We start from the raw sequence: 19,348 nt of genomic DNA, 5'->3' as shown, positions 1-19,348 counted from the left end.
AAAATTCCAATTATAACCATTAATCATAATCATATATATTTATTTTAAGATTTATACTTCAAAAATTCAGAATATTGATATTTTGTATTTTGTATTTTTTTTTCAATTTTAGACTATTATAAATATTAGTTGTTCTCTAATAATAGCAATCCTTTTAAAAGAATAAACATAATTAAATAATTTTAAAAATATATAATGATTTTTAAAATAACAAAAAAATATACAATTATCTAAAATATATTATTTTTGTGTAGCAATTGAAATTTAATTGCCAATATAAAAGTTATATATAATATCCTATTATAAACAAATAAGTGTTTAATTAAAAAATTTAATATTTATATAATATAAAAAATAAATTAAAATTTGAGCTTAATCATAGTAAACGCTCAATTTTAAATTTTTATAATTCAAATTTTATCATTATTGATACTCAAATAATAGAAATAATATATTAATAAATAAAAAATATTATTAAAAGTTAAATATATAGATAAAAAATTATAACTTGCAAAAATATCTCTAAAATTTATTACATAAATATTAAAAGTCATGTATTTATATAAATTAAATTATATTAAATTGTAAGATATTTAGATATTTAATTAAATTTAAAAATAAATAGTATGCCAATTCAAATAATTTAAATTGGAGATAAAAAAGATATATAATCAAATTATATCATATAATATAACATTTCTATAAGTTTTTTTTATAAGAGATTTAATATAAAAATATTTATCATCATCTGTTTAAACGTAACAATTAAAATTTAGGTGAATTGTTCCAAAAAATACCTTTATCAAATTATTTATTGTTAATATCGGGTCAATTTCATAACATTTAATAATGACATAAATGATTATATTTGAACTACAAAATTAACCTAAAACAAAATATAGAAATAGATGAGAACAAAATATTAAGGCAAAAAAGGATTAAAAGCGTAAAAATAGAAAAAAATATCAAATTTAAATAATGTAAAAAAGAATCTAATATATAAAGATGTGAATTGTAAAAATAGAGGGATACATATATAAAGAAGAATAGCATGCATGCATAAACATTTTTTCACTATATCATAATTTGCTCCAGCTATACAATGAATTCAGCGGCAGTCGGCAGCTCCAAAAGTTTGCATCGGTGCACCTCGAGTACATGACCTGATTTCTTAAGCCGCAAGTATGCCAAGCACATTGTCATCCAATTCCATCAGCAAGCAACAGTAATACTTAAATTGAGACATTTTCGAGTTATAAACAAACAATCAACGAAACATTATTCATCCATACCTTCTCATTTATCCATAAAAGAAATTGTACATAAAGAAAAAAAAAGAAAAGAAGATTTGAAATAGCAAGAGCGATAAAAAAGATGATTCTTATCATTTTGTTTGGCCGTCTATATATAGAAGACCAAAAAATAATGATTATCTAACAAAATTAATTTGTATTTATTGCATTTAATTTGAATAAGAAAGAAATGATCATATTTTAGTTTAGTATTTAATTCACATGATTTAAATTAGACTCGATACATATAATTTAATTTGATTTAGTTATTAGTTAAAAATATCTCAATTGCTTATTTTATTTATAATTTATTATTTTAATTATTAATAATTTAATTAAATCAATTAATTAATATACATAATTTATACTAAATTTGATTTAATAAATTAAAAAATACTATCAGAATATTAAAAAAATAAATTAAGAAATACTATTAAAATAAATTGATATAAATTATAATAATTATGTAATATTTAAATATCTAATCAAATTAATTAGTTGATATAATTAATCTCATAATAAATTATATTTAATGAGTTAAAATAAATAAATCGAGAAACACTCTCAGAAACATGTCACGTCAGCTCCATCATTAAGTGTAGAAATTCGATTTTTATATAATAGAATAGATGTTAATTCATATATAGTATATAAATAAATTTAATTAGAATAAATAACAATTTATTTATTTTATTTTAGATTTTATAAATGAAAAGACTAATTCACTAATATAACAAATTATAATTAATGTAGTATAATTAATTAAGTAATATAAATTATAATAAATTATATTAAGAAAAGAAATATTTAAATATCTAATCAAATCAATTAATTGATATAATTAAGTCAGTGCAATAAATTATATTGAATGAGTTAAAACAATTAAATCAAGAAACACTCTCCGAAGCATGCTACGTCAGCTTCATCATTAAGTGTAGACATCCGATTTTTATCTAATAGAATAGATTAGTTTAAAGTTTATCCAATTATAATTTTTTGAAATAGAAGACAAGAGTGAACTATATATCATATATATTTTCTTTGCATAACCAAACGATATAAAATATTTTGTTTTCGTTGATTTTCTTTCCTTTATTTTTTTTTCTGTTGATCCAAACAGAGGATTAAATTGAGTTTTGACTTTTGACATCTAACCAGTTGCATCCATCTCGGGGGGAATTTCGTGCATGACGAAAAGGTCGTGGGCTGACAAATTGAAAGTTCACTTTCAGAACCAACCAAGAGGGACAAAAATGAAAATAATAATAAATTCCGGAGATTTTTTTTTTAATGCAATAATTTTGGATAAACTAAAACATGATCTAATTCATAATTATTTTATAAAAAATATTAGGAATATAATAGATTTTTTTTCCCAGTAAAACTAATGAATCCTAAACCTTCGTTCTATTTTTTCTTCTTGTGTACCGCGTGTCCTTCTTATTCCAATATAATCATAACATAAATATTTAAAATATATCATTAAATAAGGTGTCCAAGTAATTTTTATTATTGATCTCAATTCTAAAATTATTCTAGCCATTAATTTTAATCATATATATCTTATAATTAAAATTATTAGAACACTTGATCCTGTGATACACATACACTTGAAAGTTGAAATTAATCCAATATTTTATAAGAAATTGTGATTATAAGTTGCAGACGATAATTCTAGAAATAAGCCCGTGTGCTTAAATGACTCTTGAAGGATTGAAGGGCTCCCCGGCCATGTCAAATTAAATACTATTCATTTCTAGCTATACGTGTGAAATGTGTCCAAGGGCCGTTTTAAATTTTTTTTGTGCTCCTTATATATAATGTAACATATAAGAGTTAATATTGAATAATGAATTTGATTTCTGAATTTATACGGAAGTTTAATTTAGTTTTTTAAGTTTAATTTTTTTTTAATTTTTAAATTTTGTAAACGTAATTTATATTAATTTGAGACAAATTTTGACACAAAAATATTAATAAAACAGTGATATAGATAATTAAATATTATACTAAATTTGTAAAACTATTGTTCTGATTTTGACACTCAAATTGTTCAAAAATAATGTCAGATCACTTGTTTTTAAAAAAAATTCATTAAATATCACTTTTGATATTTTTTAGGTTATTTACGTACCAAAACAAAAACGACATCATATTTTATAGAGTTTAAGGTGATTCTATATTAATTATCTATGTCAATGTTTTATTAATGTTTGTGTGCTAACAATTATTCTAATCACATTTGTAAAATTTGAGAATTACATAGAGATAATTAAAACTTTAAGAATTAAATTAAAATTTGCATATAAATTAAAGGACTAAATTGAATATTATCTAAACATATAAATATAAATCATAATCCTTACATATGAAATAATTTTTGATCTTTCATAAATATTTTTTATTATACTACACTAATTATAAATAAGTTTAATTATTCAGTTATTATAAATTTGATTATTTTATTATAAAAAATTAATTAGGAAATATATAAATATATATATATATTAATTGACTTAATAATTAATTTTTAGTATATTAAATATATTTACTTATATACATTAACTTTATATAGTGACGTTGTAATTCAAAGGATCAGAATAGATGCCACGAGCATCAATACTACCACCCTACAAAATCGTTGATAACAATACATCGAATATATATTGTATTGCCTATTCCCAAACATAATTACTTTGTTTAATCAAAGGAGCTATTCTTTCTTGATTAGGCTCTAAAATGCAAAATCAAATCACGATGATATTCTTTTAAAAGACAAAAACCATGACGTTTTTTGACCTGAAAACTTGTGTTTTGCAGTATAATAGAATAATATTGGATGTATTGTGCTTGCTAACTTTACCTAATTCGTCCCCGTGTGTAATATAAAGTAGAGAAGCACTACTTAATTTTCTGTCTTCCTTGCATCACTTCACGCATTTATTTTATTTTGTTAAAAACATTCAAAATCAGATAACATTTTTAAATATGTACACACTACATACATTATTCAAACAAGTAACCCTAAAATTTAATAACTATCTCATGTATATCTTCTTTAAATTTAAATTTCAGATGATTTACATTTGATTTTTATTCTACTCTCTTTCTCAAATTTGTCTTTAGATTTGGTTATATATAACAGATATCATAATTAGGATTAAAAATTTATGAATACAATTATACATATAATTTATTTATAAAGACATTTTATATCATATTAAGTTGTTAACTCTTCAACCGAAGTGATTCATAAAATTTCAATACTTTTGATAATAAGAAAATCTTATTAAATATCGATAACAACAAATAGAAAGCATAGTTGTGTATATTCACCAACAAAAAAAAAGAGCATAGTTGAGCATAGATTAATAAAAAATGTTAGGTGATCAATTATTTTGAGTAATAAAGTTTAATTAAGTTGTTTAAAAATAAAGTGTACCATTTTTTTAATAATGGTCACTTTTTTTATAAGTATTAAGAAAATTAAAATACAGGAATTTTAATATATTTATACACATTACATAAATTTTGATACACAATATACATATATAATATACATATAGTAGTATATAGCACAAATTTTTTTTAAGAATTACATATTCAATTAACACCCAACCAATAAAATACGCACAACACATAATTTTTTGTAAACAATACAAAAATTTTATTGTATAGTATAGAATTTTTAATATGTAAAATAAAAATTTTTGGAAGAATACAAATAAAAATTTTTGGAAGAATACATATTCAGTAAAAATTTGTATATTATCAATAAGTTCGTGTTATATGCAAAATTTTAAATATCATGCTCCAAATTTTTGTGTGTTATATTAATAAGTTTTTGTGCTCTCCAACAAAAATTTGAACAAAAATTCATGTGATGTACAAAGTACGAAAAAAAAGAAATAATAATATATGCACACTTTTTTTTACTAAACGTCACATCAATTTAATTAGACTTAGTTATAAAAAAAATTGTACACATAGTATTACTCTAAATTAATATTCTAAGTGATAAGTTAATTTCTTTTGCAAAGTGGTAATAAATAATAATGCCACAAATAACTTACCTAACTTATATTGGTACTAAGGCATATTATTTAGAATGATCAAAACGAGATAAAAAAAAAATTATAACTAAGCATATACAATAAAATAAATAAAAGGCACAAACAAGCTGGATTAACTAATAACTAATCAAAGTTAAAGCTAGAAGCTAAGCAGACTAAAAGCAGCTTTTTGCAATAGGTATCACTTTAAGAGATCTTATAATCTATCATCACAGACAAATTAATTAGTTAAGCTCCAGTGCTCCACTTCTGATATAAGCAAGACAAAGATTCATAATCATAACAGATGTCATATTCCGAAAAGCCTATCAGGCTAAAATGTCTTATTGAAAAGAGTTTTAGCTGCCTTAAACCTTGAACTCTTAGTTGTTAATATGATAATGATAATCATATTAATTAGTGATTTTGTGATAGAGGCAAGGAGGGGGACGGTGGGTCCATTAATTATTTGTTATTAGTGTAAATACTAAATAGCCACATGGTTATCCGTTGATTCTGAGCAAAAAGGTATTCGTGTGGGTCGGTAAGGATCGCTGAAATGCAGATTTGGCAACGCTGTCTTTGTAACAACACGTCACTACCCAACTGTCGCCTCCGCTATTCTTCCCCCATTCTAATAATATAATCGGTATATTAGCTAACTAAATACAATTAAATTAATTTAAATCTAATAAAAATCACTCTCACAAATTTTAATTGAAGAAAAAAAATACATAAAAAATTGATTAAATTTAGTTACAAAACAAATAACAATAAAAAATTCAAATTGCAATGGATATGAAATAATTTTTTTTAAAAAAATAAGAAAGAAAAATATTACCAAAATTAGTTTGACAATGTTCAAATGGACATCGAAAAAGTGAAAAAGGAAATTATACTATTATAAGGAAAATAATAAAAGATCTATTACAGTTTTTAAATAATTTAACAACGATTAATCTTTCCATATATATATTTTTAAAAAATATTATACATACATACAAATAATAAATTTAGGGACTTAATTTTACAATATAATTGATATTTGAGAAAATATAAAGAATTAATAGAATATCTGTATAATGTGTATAATGGATATTTAGGGATATTTAATTTAACAACGATTTAGAGATTGAACAGGATGTAAATCATAGGATCCAAGCAGGTTGGTCAAAATGGCGGAGTCCATCTGGTTTTATATGCGACAAAAAGTGCCTTTAAAATTTAAAAGTAAATTCTATCGCACCGCTATAAGACCGGCTATGCTGTATGGTACGAAGTGTTGGGCGGCTAAAGGGGAGCACGAACATAAGCTGAGTGTGGCAGAGATGAAGATGTTGAGATGGATGAGTGGTCATACGCGATTGGATAAAATAAGGAATGAAGATATAAGGGAGAGAGTTGGAGTAGAACCCATTGTGGAAAAGATGGTTGAATCGCGTCTCAGGTGGTTTGGACATGTGAGAAGAAGACCGATAGAACATACAATCAGGAGGGTAGATGAGATGGAAGATGGACAAAGGGCGAAAGACAGAGAGAACAATGCTAGGCGACCAACAATTTTTGTGATTATTAGCCATCAATAATAATTTGATGGTGTGAGATTGGTGTGAGATTTTATTCAATGGCTCACATTTTTCTGCTAATTACATGCTGGCCAAAATTCAACAAAACTATTGGTCCCTAGACTTTTCCTTTTACAAATACTCTATTAGTTGCTAGCGAAACTCTTGATATTTTGTGACAACGGAAACAAATTATTTCCACCGCAATGGAGTACCGACTCTCACCTAAAATTAACTTTTCGAGAAGCAATATACTGTTACCGTGACATAATAAAGAAAAAAACAATAAATAAAAGGATTGAATATAAGGAGGAATGAATAAATAGGGGATGATGGGAATCGAGTAGAGCCACAAGTGGATCGGAGAGGGAGAAGCAACAATGGAGGTGGCGGAGCTCTGGTGGTTGCTCTGCTTTCTCTGACTACTACTGGCTCTCTGTACTCTGCTGCTCTTAATTGAAATACACAACGAACCAAACTACTAACAGCGTACAGCGGTAATAGGAATAGCACAAGAGAATGGCGGTGGAGTATACCTGCTGCGAATCAAAGTTCTTCATCAACATAGCGGTCATCGTGCTGCTCGTCTTGTTCGCGGGCTTGATGTCGGGCCTCACCTTGGGCCTCATGTCTCTCAGCCTCGTCGATCTCGAGGTCCTTGCCAAATCTGGCACTCCTCAGGATCGTATCCACGCAGGTACCTCTTTCTCTCTCTCTCTCTCTCTTTCTGATTTCAACGATTACGTGCAAACTAAACTTGCTTAGCTTTTCTGTTTACATACTTAGCTTTTTGTTATGTATCGGTATTCGTATTCATATTCTTCCCCGGTAAAAAATTGATTGATTCTAGCTAGCTATATGTAGCACTGATGGTTCATGGTTCATCTAATTGGTTGGATAAACCGGGAACAAGATGAAACGAGTTAAGTGCAATTCGTGATCTGTAGTTTAGTTCTGGAATTATCCATTATTTTAGAGCTGTAAATAGGGGAAATCTTTTGAAAACGCGAAGGTTGTTTTGTTCAGATTTGTTAATGATATATTCTCTTACTTTATGAATTCCTTTTGTTGTCACTGCAGAAAAGATATTGCCTGTTGTCAAAAATCAACATTTGTTGCTCTGTACTTTGCTGATTTGCAATGCTGCAGCCATGGAGGTACAACTCAAAATATTCCCGAATGGTTTTAATACATAAAAGACAAAATTGATTCTGATTTTTTTTAAATGTGTTTTTCCAGGCGCTTCCTATTTTTCTTGATAGTCTTGTTACTGCATGGGGTGCTATCCTGATTTCGGTGACGTTAATTCTTCTGTTTGGTGAGGTGAGAAACTCATGTACTTATTTGTGTTAATTGTTAAATAAATACACACACATGACATGTTTTAAAAAGACTGTTTCATCCTCCACCTTGTAGCTCAAGAACTATAATAAAGTTATGGAGGATGTGGTAAATTCCTCTTCCTCACGAGTTATACATCATTCAAATCTTTTTTATTTTTTTATTTTCAATCATGAGATAGAGTTAACGTTTGTAAATCTGACTTTCTACGTTTTCAATCTTTGTTCTTCACTGAATCCTGCTCAATGTTGATTATAAATTATAATACCTTTGGATTTTCTGCATGTCTGGCAGATATTTGCCTAATATTATTATGTATATGCTAGCCTTGATATGCTTTGCATTGCATGTAAAAGTGCTCTGACATATGTCTTACTTGTGTGAAGATTATACCCCAATCTGTTTGTTCTCGGTATGGTTTAGCGATTGGCGCAACGGTGGCTCCCTTTGTCCGTGTGCTTGTATGGATCTGTTATCCAATTGCTTTTCCAATTAGCAAGGTGACATAAATTGAGCAAACTTTGAATTTATATATGAATGCTTCATTTCTGTAAGCAGGGGCCAAATTGAATTTATGTCCTCATACCGATATTCTGTTCATCCTTGGCTTTTTGGTGCATTTATATGGTTTTTCAGTTGTTGGACTTTTTGCTGGGCCATCGAAATGAAGCCCTTTTCCGCAGAGCCGAGTTAAAAACACTCGTAAATTTGCATGGTAATGAGGTCTGTATCAGAGCTATATGTTGTTTTTTATTCATAAAACGCCATCCATCTCTATTGTATAATCTTTTTATCAATTTATTATAAAATTGCATAAAGTAGGTATCCTGCACTCATCCTGTTCTTTCATATGTATGCTGCACATATATCTACCTTCTTATATTTCAATTTAATTTTCCTGGATTGTTAATAAGGACAATCTTATATACTTACTCTTCTGGTTATGTGGAGTCCTTTGCTCCAAATATTCATGTTTCCACTTGTTTTTGTTGCTGTTCATTATTGGATTGCATTAGGCTGGAAAAGGTGGGGAACTAACACATGATGAAACAACAATCATTGCTGGGGCACTTGAACTCAGCGAGAAGACAGCTAGCGATGCGATGACTCCTATATCTGACACATTTGCCATTGATATTAATTCCAAACTTGATAGGTAAGTTGTATTAAAAATTTAGATAAAGTCTAGTTTTTAATTTAGTACATATTTTATTCATCTAATTTAACACCAATTATTTGAGCAGGGAGCTGATGAACCTAATATTGGAGAGGGGGCACAGCAGAGTCCCGGTCTATTATGAGCAGCCTACAAATATTATTGGACTTATACTGGTACCGATTTTCCTTCGTTATTATTCACCTTTACCATTTAACATTCTTGGAGTCATATTGAGTTCTATAAACTCTTGAATAAGTTTCATCATAGTTTTAAGTTACTTCCTGATAATGGAACTATATGTGAAAGTTCTACTTTAGGCTCTAGATGATAATGCCTTCCTTCGGCAAACTATTTGACCGGATAACATATACTCCTATAGCAGGTTTTCCCCTTGTTGGGCCTCAAAAATTTTATTGATTCGTTTATAGGCATATGTGGCAGTTAGAGGCAGTGTTATGTCTGCTTGAGCACCAATGATGCGTCAACTGTATGCAATGCCTTGTTTCGGTCTCCATTTTGTTTTCTAAGAATTTGCTGCTTAATTTTAGGTCAAGAATTTATTGACAATTGATCCAGAAGAGGAAGCATCTGTGAAGAGTGTAACCATACGCAGGATTCCAAGGTATCTTATATATTTCTTGTAGGTTTTATGGGGATAGGCACATTGGTTCCATATTCTTTAACCGAAAATTGATATTTAGAAATTACCTACATTCACAGGGTTCCAGAAAGTATGCCTCTCTATGATATATTGAATGAGTTTCAGAAGGGCCATAGCCACATGGCTGTTGTTGTAAGACGGTGTGACAAGACAAATCAGCCATCTTCCCAAAACTCTGCCAATGGTAAGAACAGGCTGTAACTTGTAATCAATATGTTTCCTTGCCAAAATTTTGTTTAGTTTCTCTCATAACTGAATGCTACACTGCTACGTATCTCATGTTTGTGAAATAGAGTCGGTGAAGGATGTGAAGGTGGATATTGATGGTGAAAAACCCCCACACGAGAAAAAGGTGAAACCCAAGATGCCACTCCATAAGTGGAAAAGCTTTCCAAATACAAACAAGTCGATTAAGGGATCTCGGAGCAAAAAATGGACAAAAAATATGTACTCGGATATTCTGGAGATAGATAATGGAAGTCCACTTCCAAAACTCCCCGAAGAAGAAGAAGCTGTTGGAGTAATTACGATGGAGGATGTTATTGAAGAACTACTACAGGTAAACTCTTGACATCTAGTCGAAGACAAGCTTTATTTACTCGAATCAAAATCTAGTAGGAAGCTGTTACTGACATTAATTTTTGTTTTGTAGGAGGAGATCTTCGATGAGACAGATCATCATTTTGAATTCTCATGACGATGGCTTTCACCAATTGTAGTTTAGTATCAGTGTTCATGTATTTGTAATTTGTTGTTAATTAGGTACTGCGGTTTAGAGTGAAAATGCTGCTGTTAGCAATGTGAGTATATATGTATGTAATATGAAAGTTCAAGATGTTATCGCTTTATCAAATGTAGGGACAAGAAGATATCGATGCTTTCAAACTTTTCTTTTACGAGATATACATCAATATCAATATATGTACATGTGTTGCAAGGACAAATGGGGCATGCCAGCAAATCACGTTTTGTTCTGAATTATTGACAGCTACTTATACTGATTGCAGATGTATTAAGTAATCATTATGGATAACCAGTTAGCTATTTGAGACGTTATGTGCTTAAGCTGAAAAGATGATCATATGTTAACTGCATGATGATTCATCTCACAACGAGGATGCATGTGTCGATGCTTTTTCTTCTTACGTATTCAACTAAACAAAACATTTTGCCCACGGTCGTGTTTGTTTAGCTTTTTTTCCCCTTTCCTTTTCGAGCCTGTCATATCACAGCTTCTACTGCACATGATACAACATTTTAAGATCAAATTTATCAACTTGTCTTTGAATTCGCAGTTAGTAAATTTACCATTTACATGTTGGGCTCAGAAACACGCTTTGTATAGTACAAACGTATTCATACAAAGCATAGTCTTCGGATCATCCAAATTCAATGTTACAGGGCTTATAGCTAGGGTACATTAGTTATTAGTGATGATGTTTTTTCACTTCCTCTATTTTCTTATGCTTGGAGAGTTGGAAGTTGGAACTCTGTTTGGTGGGTCATACCCTTCTTATTCTCCTTATCAGAGCTGTTAGAACTTAGAACTTAGAAATGAGATCTTTTAGGCTTCTTTGTACTTTCTTACAAAAATATTGGTATGGACTTTATTAGAACAAACACTAGGCTCTCGAAAGGGGATGAGCGCACCCGCACACAATGATTTAATGAACACAACAATCAAAAGTAATGCAGTAGATTCTGGACTTAAAGGTGAGCGGACGACAGATACAACGTTAAATAATTCATAATTGTGTTGTTTGAGGACGGGCGGAAATTTTTGTAGATATTAACCAAATTTCGGTGTATCATAAGATTCAACAAATTAAGTGATACACCAAAATTTATCTAGTATCTAAAAACATTAGTCTTGAGGAAGCTGCTGCTTCTTCTCCTCCTTATATTAAGGGTGAGCGGATAAAAGATACAACATTAAATAATTGTGTTGTTTGAGAGAGGAGATTCCTCATGAGACATATTTTGTTACACAATTTAACTAGGTATCCTTTAAAATTTGTACAATATTTAGCTTTTTATTACAATAATTTAAAAAAAATAAAACAAACACATCTAAAAATTATAAATAGATTTAGTGTTTTTCTAAAATTAAATACACATTCAAAACAGAAACTAAATAAAACTGAAATTTAAAATTTAAATTTCTATTTCAGATTTAATATATTTAATTATTAATATATTACATTACAATTTAATACACATCCAAACATCAAATTAGTTAAAATTCAAAATTTCGATTTTAAAATTCTAAAATAAATCTTAAATATCTAATTATTAGCTAATACTATACAAAACTCTGAAGGAAGGAGAGCAATCACATTCACCACACATCATAAACCCAGAGACGCACGTCATCCGTGGTTCGTCATCCTCCGCCACCGTTCCTCCGCACCACCGTCCTCCTCAGCGTTCATCCTCGACGCCGCCTTTCTCCTCCTCGGTGCTCATCTACAACGTCGGCTTCCTCTTCCTCGGCGCTCATCATCGTCGCCGCCTTCCTCCATCTCATCGCCGTTCGTCCGCATCAGCGTCGCCGTTCGTCCGCGCCGAAAACGTTCCTAAGGTTTGTATGAGTCTCTATTCATAGAGTTTTTCTTTGCGCATTCTCTGATATCATTGCTTTTCTTATTATTTTGTATATATAAAAATTTTTTTACATGAATTTTAGATGTGTTGATAAAATATTTAAAGTGTATATTCTTATAATTTTAGATGTGTTTATTATGTTCTTATGTACATATATAAGTTTTTTACATGAATTTTGGATGTGTTGATAAAATATTTAGAGTGCATTCTTATAATTTTGGATGTGTATTTGAGTTTAATTTTTGTGTGTGTTCAATATGTAATTTAGAACTACAATGACGATAATTTAGATGTGTTAATACATAATTTTAAATATGTTTATATTGTTTATTTAATTTTAAATGTGTTTTTGACATGAATTTTGTATTTTAAATAAAAAAATAATTGAAGTGAGTTTAATTAATTTTAAAAACTTTACCTACTTTTTAAAAATTAGTACACGAAAAGTTGTTACAAATTTTATCAAAAAATTAATATATTACAAGTAGTTACAAATTTTACGGTAATAAGTATTAAAAATAATAAAAATAATTTCTTAAAAATAGAAAATATGATTAATTAAAAAATTAAAATAATAAAATATTAAATTTAAAAACGGAATAAATGCTGAATTACAAGTAGCATTTTTCTTTGTGTAATTATGTTAACAAGTGCTTGTTTTATTTCTTAAAAGAAGTATCTAAATAACAATTCATTTACATCTAAATCAACATCAATAAACCAATTTTAGTGGGTCGGTAGTTTAAATTCTATTTTATATATACAACAATCTATTAACTAAAAATTCAATAAAAAATTTAAAAAAATTAGATATTAACTAATTTACTATATTAGAATAACTTATGTAAATTATGGGGCCCTCGAAAAATTAACTTTACAATAATAATATTCGCCAGTAGCATGTCTCCAAATTTACATAATGGCTTTATTATGATTCTTATATTCTTATATATTTACTTTGAAAAACTGATATTGTTTTTAATTGGTAAATGATGATACAATAAAAATAAAAAAAAGTATATACTCTAATAGAATTGATGATAAAATTGCAGGAGTTTGTCCTTCCCAATAATCCATAGTTCTTAAGAATTAATACTAGATCATGTTTTTATGTGAATATTAATTATTATTTAGAATCGTTATATCATATTTTTTTATATATAACTAAATTACTTAATATGTTAATATTTTAAATATTATGATATTATAAAAACATTAGTTATTTTAATAATTTGAATTAAAAGAGTATGATATTCCCACATCACGTGCTTTGCATGCTTCCATGGTCGTGCTGCTAATCTCGTATAGTTCTAGTTTAGCCCGAAACACCGAATCAGCACACCAAATTTGACTTATAAGGGAGCATAGTGCAAATATTACATGACTCCAACCTTATTCAGATATAATTTTTCTTTTATTAATTGAAGTTAAACCATGAGTACTGTATTAGTATTTAGTATCCATCCATTTCTGAACCCGACAAACTGAAACTATATTATTGAGAAAGGAAAAAGGGACGTGCACACAATATAATAGGGTTTACCCGTTTACATTACAACTACTAATACTACATAGTGTTAGAGGCTTAGTGCCGCACCTTTGGATCAACGCATATTCACTTCACTACTAGTATCTGCTCCTTTCTCACCTCAACCTCCTAAAATGTCTATCACACAAAGCCTCTCCACTCCGCTCTCTTCTTCTTCCTCAACTTTCCTTGCTCCCTCCACCTTCAATCCCAGGTAATTTCCCTCCATTTCATTTCCCTCTTCCCAGATAATGGGACCTCTTTTTACCCAGAAATCGTTTTTCTCAAAAGATTTAATCAAAATTGCATCTTTGCTCTTTTTGCCCTCCAAAGTTTTGATTTTTGTTCTGGGGGGGTCGTCTTTATATTTGGTCTAATGCAGGAGTCAGGTGACGTTGCCCGTGAAGAGCTTGGGCGTTTGCAAATGCATTGCGGCACCACAAGAAGCTGATACCGGTATCCTGCAAACAAAGCTCCCTTTTTTTTTGGGTGATTTGAAGATTATGATTGTTCTTCTTATTGTCCCACTATGCATTAGCTATGGTCCCCTTTTGCAATTTTTCGGGTGAAAAGTTCATCACACAAGCTTCTTGGGTAGCAATTTCTGAGATTTTTAACTGCCTTGGAATGGTATTCTTGTGCTGTTACTGTTAAAGGATCGGACACATAAACCTTTACAAGTTTTTTTTAGCTCGTAATTTTAGACTTATGTGTGGACTATTGATATTTAAATGAAATTTAGACCGTATGTTGGATCCAAAAAGAAGAGCCTAAATTATTTGATTGTTGCTGAATTTTGATGGGTTGGCTTGTACTAGATTATTGTCTTCTGGAAGGGTTATTGATAATGTCATGGTGGTTCTTGAAAAAGAGCATGCACGTTTCTCCGTTTATATAGTATTCAAGATAACATTTTTTGGTTTCTTCTTTGAAGCCTACAAGACGAAGGTCTCTCGCAATGGAAATATTGCTAAACTTCAAGCCGGGTATCTCTTTCCGGAGGTATTTGCTGCTACTTCATCTTTCTGCTAACCTTCAAGCAGTGGTAGTTCATTAGTTCGTATGTACTTGAGTTCAAATGGAAATTCACTATGCATGATTTCTTCCCATGGGAAGCTTTGCACAGAAAAGATTATTTACATAAATGATTTTCGTATGTTGAAGGGGACTGGAAAATTTGAAATGTATTGAGGCATTGAGCTTGATGTTCCCTATATTTCGAGATGAAAGATTGCAAATTCTTTCAGGATAAAGAACATGTCAATGATAAACTTAGGAAAGTTTTAAGTACTCTATTTATTTATTTTCTGTGACCAGTTTTCCCTTTTTAGTTTGACCATGGGTAAGTCAATTTATTTCTACTTGAACAGAATTAATATTCTTTCAGAGCCATGCATGTAATGTTAACAAGGGATGCCTTTGATTAACTCGTCAAATGATTTTAAAGGAAAATATTTGATTAATTATTTTTAAGTATCCAAAAAGGAAATGAGGTGTAATATCTGACATGGTCTCACTCCTTAACAAAGCACTTCATTACTGAGATTTGTTTATCTATCACTAGAGAGGCAAAAAGGAATAAGTTGCGGGATTTGTGTCATTTTACTCAATCATTATTCATATACATTATGTAATAAATGTGAAAGTGAATATCCTTCTCTTTCTTTCAACCTTTGACGTTGCTTTTTCATATGACATGCAACTACTTTTTCCCTCACTTTTCACTTCTCCTGTTTTCTTTGCTGTGCATATTTTTTTTAATTATTTTTTTTTTGAAAAAAAAAAAAGATTGCTAGAAGAAGGAATGCACACTTGCTTAAGTACCCTGATGCCAAAGTAATAAGCCTTGGAATTGGTGATACTACTGAACCCATTCCTGATGCCATAACTTCTGCAATGTCAAAGGTAAAACTTCAATGTGAATGAAGCTTCTATATTTTTCAAGTGTAGACTTTGAGCACTAATATATGTTTTGCTCCCTCTCTCATGAAAAATGATTAGCATATCTTGTTTTCCATTTATCAGAGATCACATGCATTATCAACCGTAGAAGGATATAGTGGTTATGGAGCTGAACAAGGTGAAAAGGTATGTTGCATTGACATCTTCTAGAGCTTTTTTTTTGCTTTGCCCATTTTTCATTCTTGTATCCTTCCATAACCTACTTTACTCTTTTGTCCTAGTTTCAATTGTAAAAATAATTCATTGCAATGCTAACTGGAAAATAAGAGGTGCCCTTTTTTTATCCTTGTAGAATTTCAGGAAAGATATTTTGATATCTTTGTCTTTAGGAGCCTCCAACCACATCCTCACATGTTTGTCTGTTCATAGTATATGCCTTTTCTCAAATGAAATTTTAGTGTAAAACAAATTCACAACTTGTTATAGATTTAAGTGGGTAAACTTTTGCAAGTTCTTCACTCAGGTTTTGAAAATGGATATTTAGCCTTCTTTTAATTCAGAATGAACTATGCAACATAAGCTTTAATTCAGAGTAACAAGATTAGCAGAGCATGTGACATTTTTATTTCTTTTTTGTTCTGTTTTACTTCTCTAAAGTTTAAAATGTTATCTTCAAAAGCTTCTAGATAACATGAGTATTGTCTTTTGTGGGGAGAACCATCTTTTCAATTAATGTTATCTAGCCTTGGGTAGTTCAGTTAGACAGCGCAAACAGTCTCACAATTGAAAATTATAGTTACTTCATTTTTTAAATCTATTATGTTTTTACTTCATTTTTTAATTCTAATATGTTTTTTCTTTGTTGCTAACTATTTTCCACATCAAAATTTATGATGCTTGGAAATTGAGGCCATCTTTAATCTATGCAGCCATTAAGAAGTGCAATTGCTTCAACATTTTACCGTGATCTTGGCATTGAAGATGATGATATATTTGTGTCAGATGGAGCAAAGTGTGATATATCTCGCCTTCAGGTTTGTTTTATTTCCTTCCCCCCAAATCCAAAACATAATCTCCCCAACTTAAAATCGCATTTTATGCCATGTCTTTTGCCTTGACCACTTACTCTGATTGGGTTTGAAAAGAATGCGGCAGGGCCACAGGGGTTAGGGGTGGCATGCTAATTAGCATCTGAAGTTTTCTGCAAAGCAATCAATGAGCTCTTCCTTAATCTAACTAATTTATTTCTTGTACTTTAATTCTGTGGCAGATTGTCTTTGGGTCAAAAATTAAAATGGCTGTGCAAGACCCATCATACCCGGTATGTATATCTTGTTCTTTTCAATATGGTTTTCTCTATATTCATTTATGCTTCAATATACCAAAACTGTTGACATTTATCCTGATTGTTGCAATTATGGCACTTAGATTATCTATCTAGAAATACTAATAAAGATTTGTAAAATATATAGTTTTTTAATATTTTTGCTGGAACTGGAAAAAATCAACCTGGGTTTCCTGTTCAAGTGACTGACCTTTGTAGCTATTCTCTGTAAATAATGCCACTTTTAATTAATATGCAGGCCTATGTAGACTCGAGTGTAATTATGGGCCAGACTGGCTACTACCAGAAGGATGTTGAGAAGTTTGCAAACATCGAATACATGCGATGTAACCCAGAAAATGGTTTTTTCCCTGATTTGTCTTCTATTTCTCGACCAGATATCATCTTTTTCTGCTCGCCAAACAACCCTACTGGTGCTGCGGCAACAAGAGAGCAATTGACCCAACTTGTTAAGTTTGCTAAGGACAATGGGTCTATAATAATCTTTGATTCAGCATATGCAATGTACATCTCTGGTGACAATCCGCGCTCGATCTTTGAAATTCCCGGAGCCAAAGAGGTCAGTATGTATTATGATTTGATGTTTAAAAATCTGTCCTTATCTTCATTTTAAACTGCAATTATGATACTTAAGAGTGCATGGCTTATAATAAAATGCAGATAATGTCAATTATTTGGAAACAAGTTCCATGCCTTTTGCATTTGGTTATTGTAATAGGTGTTCCCTGCCTTGAAAATCTCTTGTTTCTTGCATGACTCATGAGAGAAGTTGTAGCTTGGATCTAATGAATATTTTTTCTGAACAAAGTTATATCAGGAAAGTTGTTCAACATTAGTATAACATTTTGTTAAAAGTTGCCAAAAGTTTGCAATTCAACTATGAAACTGCTTTTTACATTTGACGAATAATGTTGATTTCTGTTGGATATCTGTGTGTATGACTGAGTGGTTATGGCAAATTGCAGGTTGCCCTTGAGGTTTCATCATTTAGCAAGTATGCCGGGTTCACTGGAGTTCGACTGGGTTGGACTGTGATTCCGAAGCAGTTGTTGTTTTCTGATGGATTTCCTGTTGCCAAGGACTTCAATCGTATTGTATGTACTTGCTTCAATGGTGCATCAAATATTTCCCAGGCTGGTGGTCTGGCTTGCCTTTCACCAGATGGCCTTAAGGTCAGTTATTTAGTTTATTAGTTGTTTAACTAATCCATTCAATACACCATGGAAGGTGTCCTCTCTTGCTCTGTCCTTTCTCCTTCCACACCCTAGAAAAAGGGTCCAAGAGTTTATCATCCGAGTTTGTCGTCACTCATGCACGATTACATGCTTTCTTAATCATTTAGAAAAAGCTACATAAGTGACTTGGAGCGTTTGAATGCAGGCTATGCAAGACGTTATTGGATTCTACAAAGAGAACACTAACATAATAGTTGAAACATTCGATTCGCTTGGATTCAAAGTATATGGGGGGAAAGATGCCCCGTATGTGTGGGTTCATTTTCCCGGCAGAAACTCATGGGATGTATTCGCCGAGATTCTTGAGAAGACTCATGTTGTTACAACTCCTGGAAGTGGTTTTGGACCTGGTGGCGAAGGTTTTGTCAGGGTTAGTGCTTTTGGTCACAGGGAAAATGTTTTGGAGGCATGTAGAAGATTCAAGGAGCTATACAAATGAATTTAGAATAATGCTGATCTAGCAATATTGGACTGGAGAGGCTGTTTCTTTTTACCAATAAATACCATTAGTTTCCTTGGAATTTTAGATTATGATGTTAAGACAGTTGTTATCAATTGGAGACATCTTATCTTGTGGCCTATTTGCCGTTCCATCATCACCTTATGGTCCTGGAGCCTGAGGCAGCACATTTTTAAGTAGATAATGTAAAAGGGTCATGTTTGT

The 19,348-nt window shown here is 30.4% G+C and overlaps 2 protein-coding genes across 2 annotated transcripts; both read left to right on the top strand.

Moving 5' to 3' along the window:
- Positions 1 to 7,186: 7,186 nt before the first annotated feature.
- Positions 7,187 to 10,997, top strand: LOC130969723 (DUF21 domain-containing protein At2g14520-like). The gene is made up of 11 exons (XM_057895584.1): positions 7,187 to 7,606; positions 7,990 to 8,066; positions 8,149 to 8,232; positions 8,637 to 8,750; positions 8,887 to 8,973; positions 9,267 to 9,406; positions 9,495 to 9,582; positions 9,958 to 10,031; positions 10,130 to 10,254; positions 10,364 to 10,629; positions 10,723 to 10,997. Exons 1-11 carry the CDS (start codon positions 7,429 to 7,431, stop codon positions 10,765 to 10,767), a joined length of 1,278 nt encoding a protein of 425 aa, XP_057751567.1. The 5' UTR covers positions 7,187 to 7,428; the 3' UTR covers positions 10,768 to 10,997.
- A 3,190-nt stretch (positions 10,998 to 14,187) lies between these two features.
- On the top strand, positions 14,188 to 19,210 carry LOC130968483 (LL-diaminopimelate aminotransferase, chloroplastic). Its single transcript, XM_057893776.1, has 10 exons — positions 14,188 to 14,416; positions 14,585 to 14,658; positions 15,137 to 15,204; positions 15,991 to 16,107; positions 16,228 to 16,290; positions 17,034 to 17,138; positions 17,375 to 17,425; positions 17,688 to 18,008; positions 18,415 to 18,621; positions 18,830 to 19,210. Exons 1-10 carry the CDS (start codon positions 14,337 to 14,339, stop codon positions 19,121 to 19,123), a joined length of 1,380 nt encoding a protein of 459 aa, XP_057749759.1. The 5' UTR covers positions 14,188 to 14,336; the 3' UTR covers positions 19,124 to 19,210.
- Positions 19,211 to 19,348: the final 138 nt, after the last annotated feature.

Source organism: Arachis stenosperma, chromosome 3, assembly GCF_014773155.1.
Source record: "Arachis stenosperma cultivar V10309 chromosome 3, arast.V10309.gnm1.PFL2, whole genome shotgun sequence".
Lineage (NCBI taxonomy): Eukaryota > Viridiplantae > Streptophyta > Magnoliopsida > Fabales > Fabaceae > Arachis > Arachis stenosperma.
This window is presented reverse-complemented; position numbering and strand designations above follow the sequence as displayed.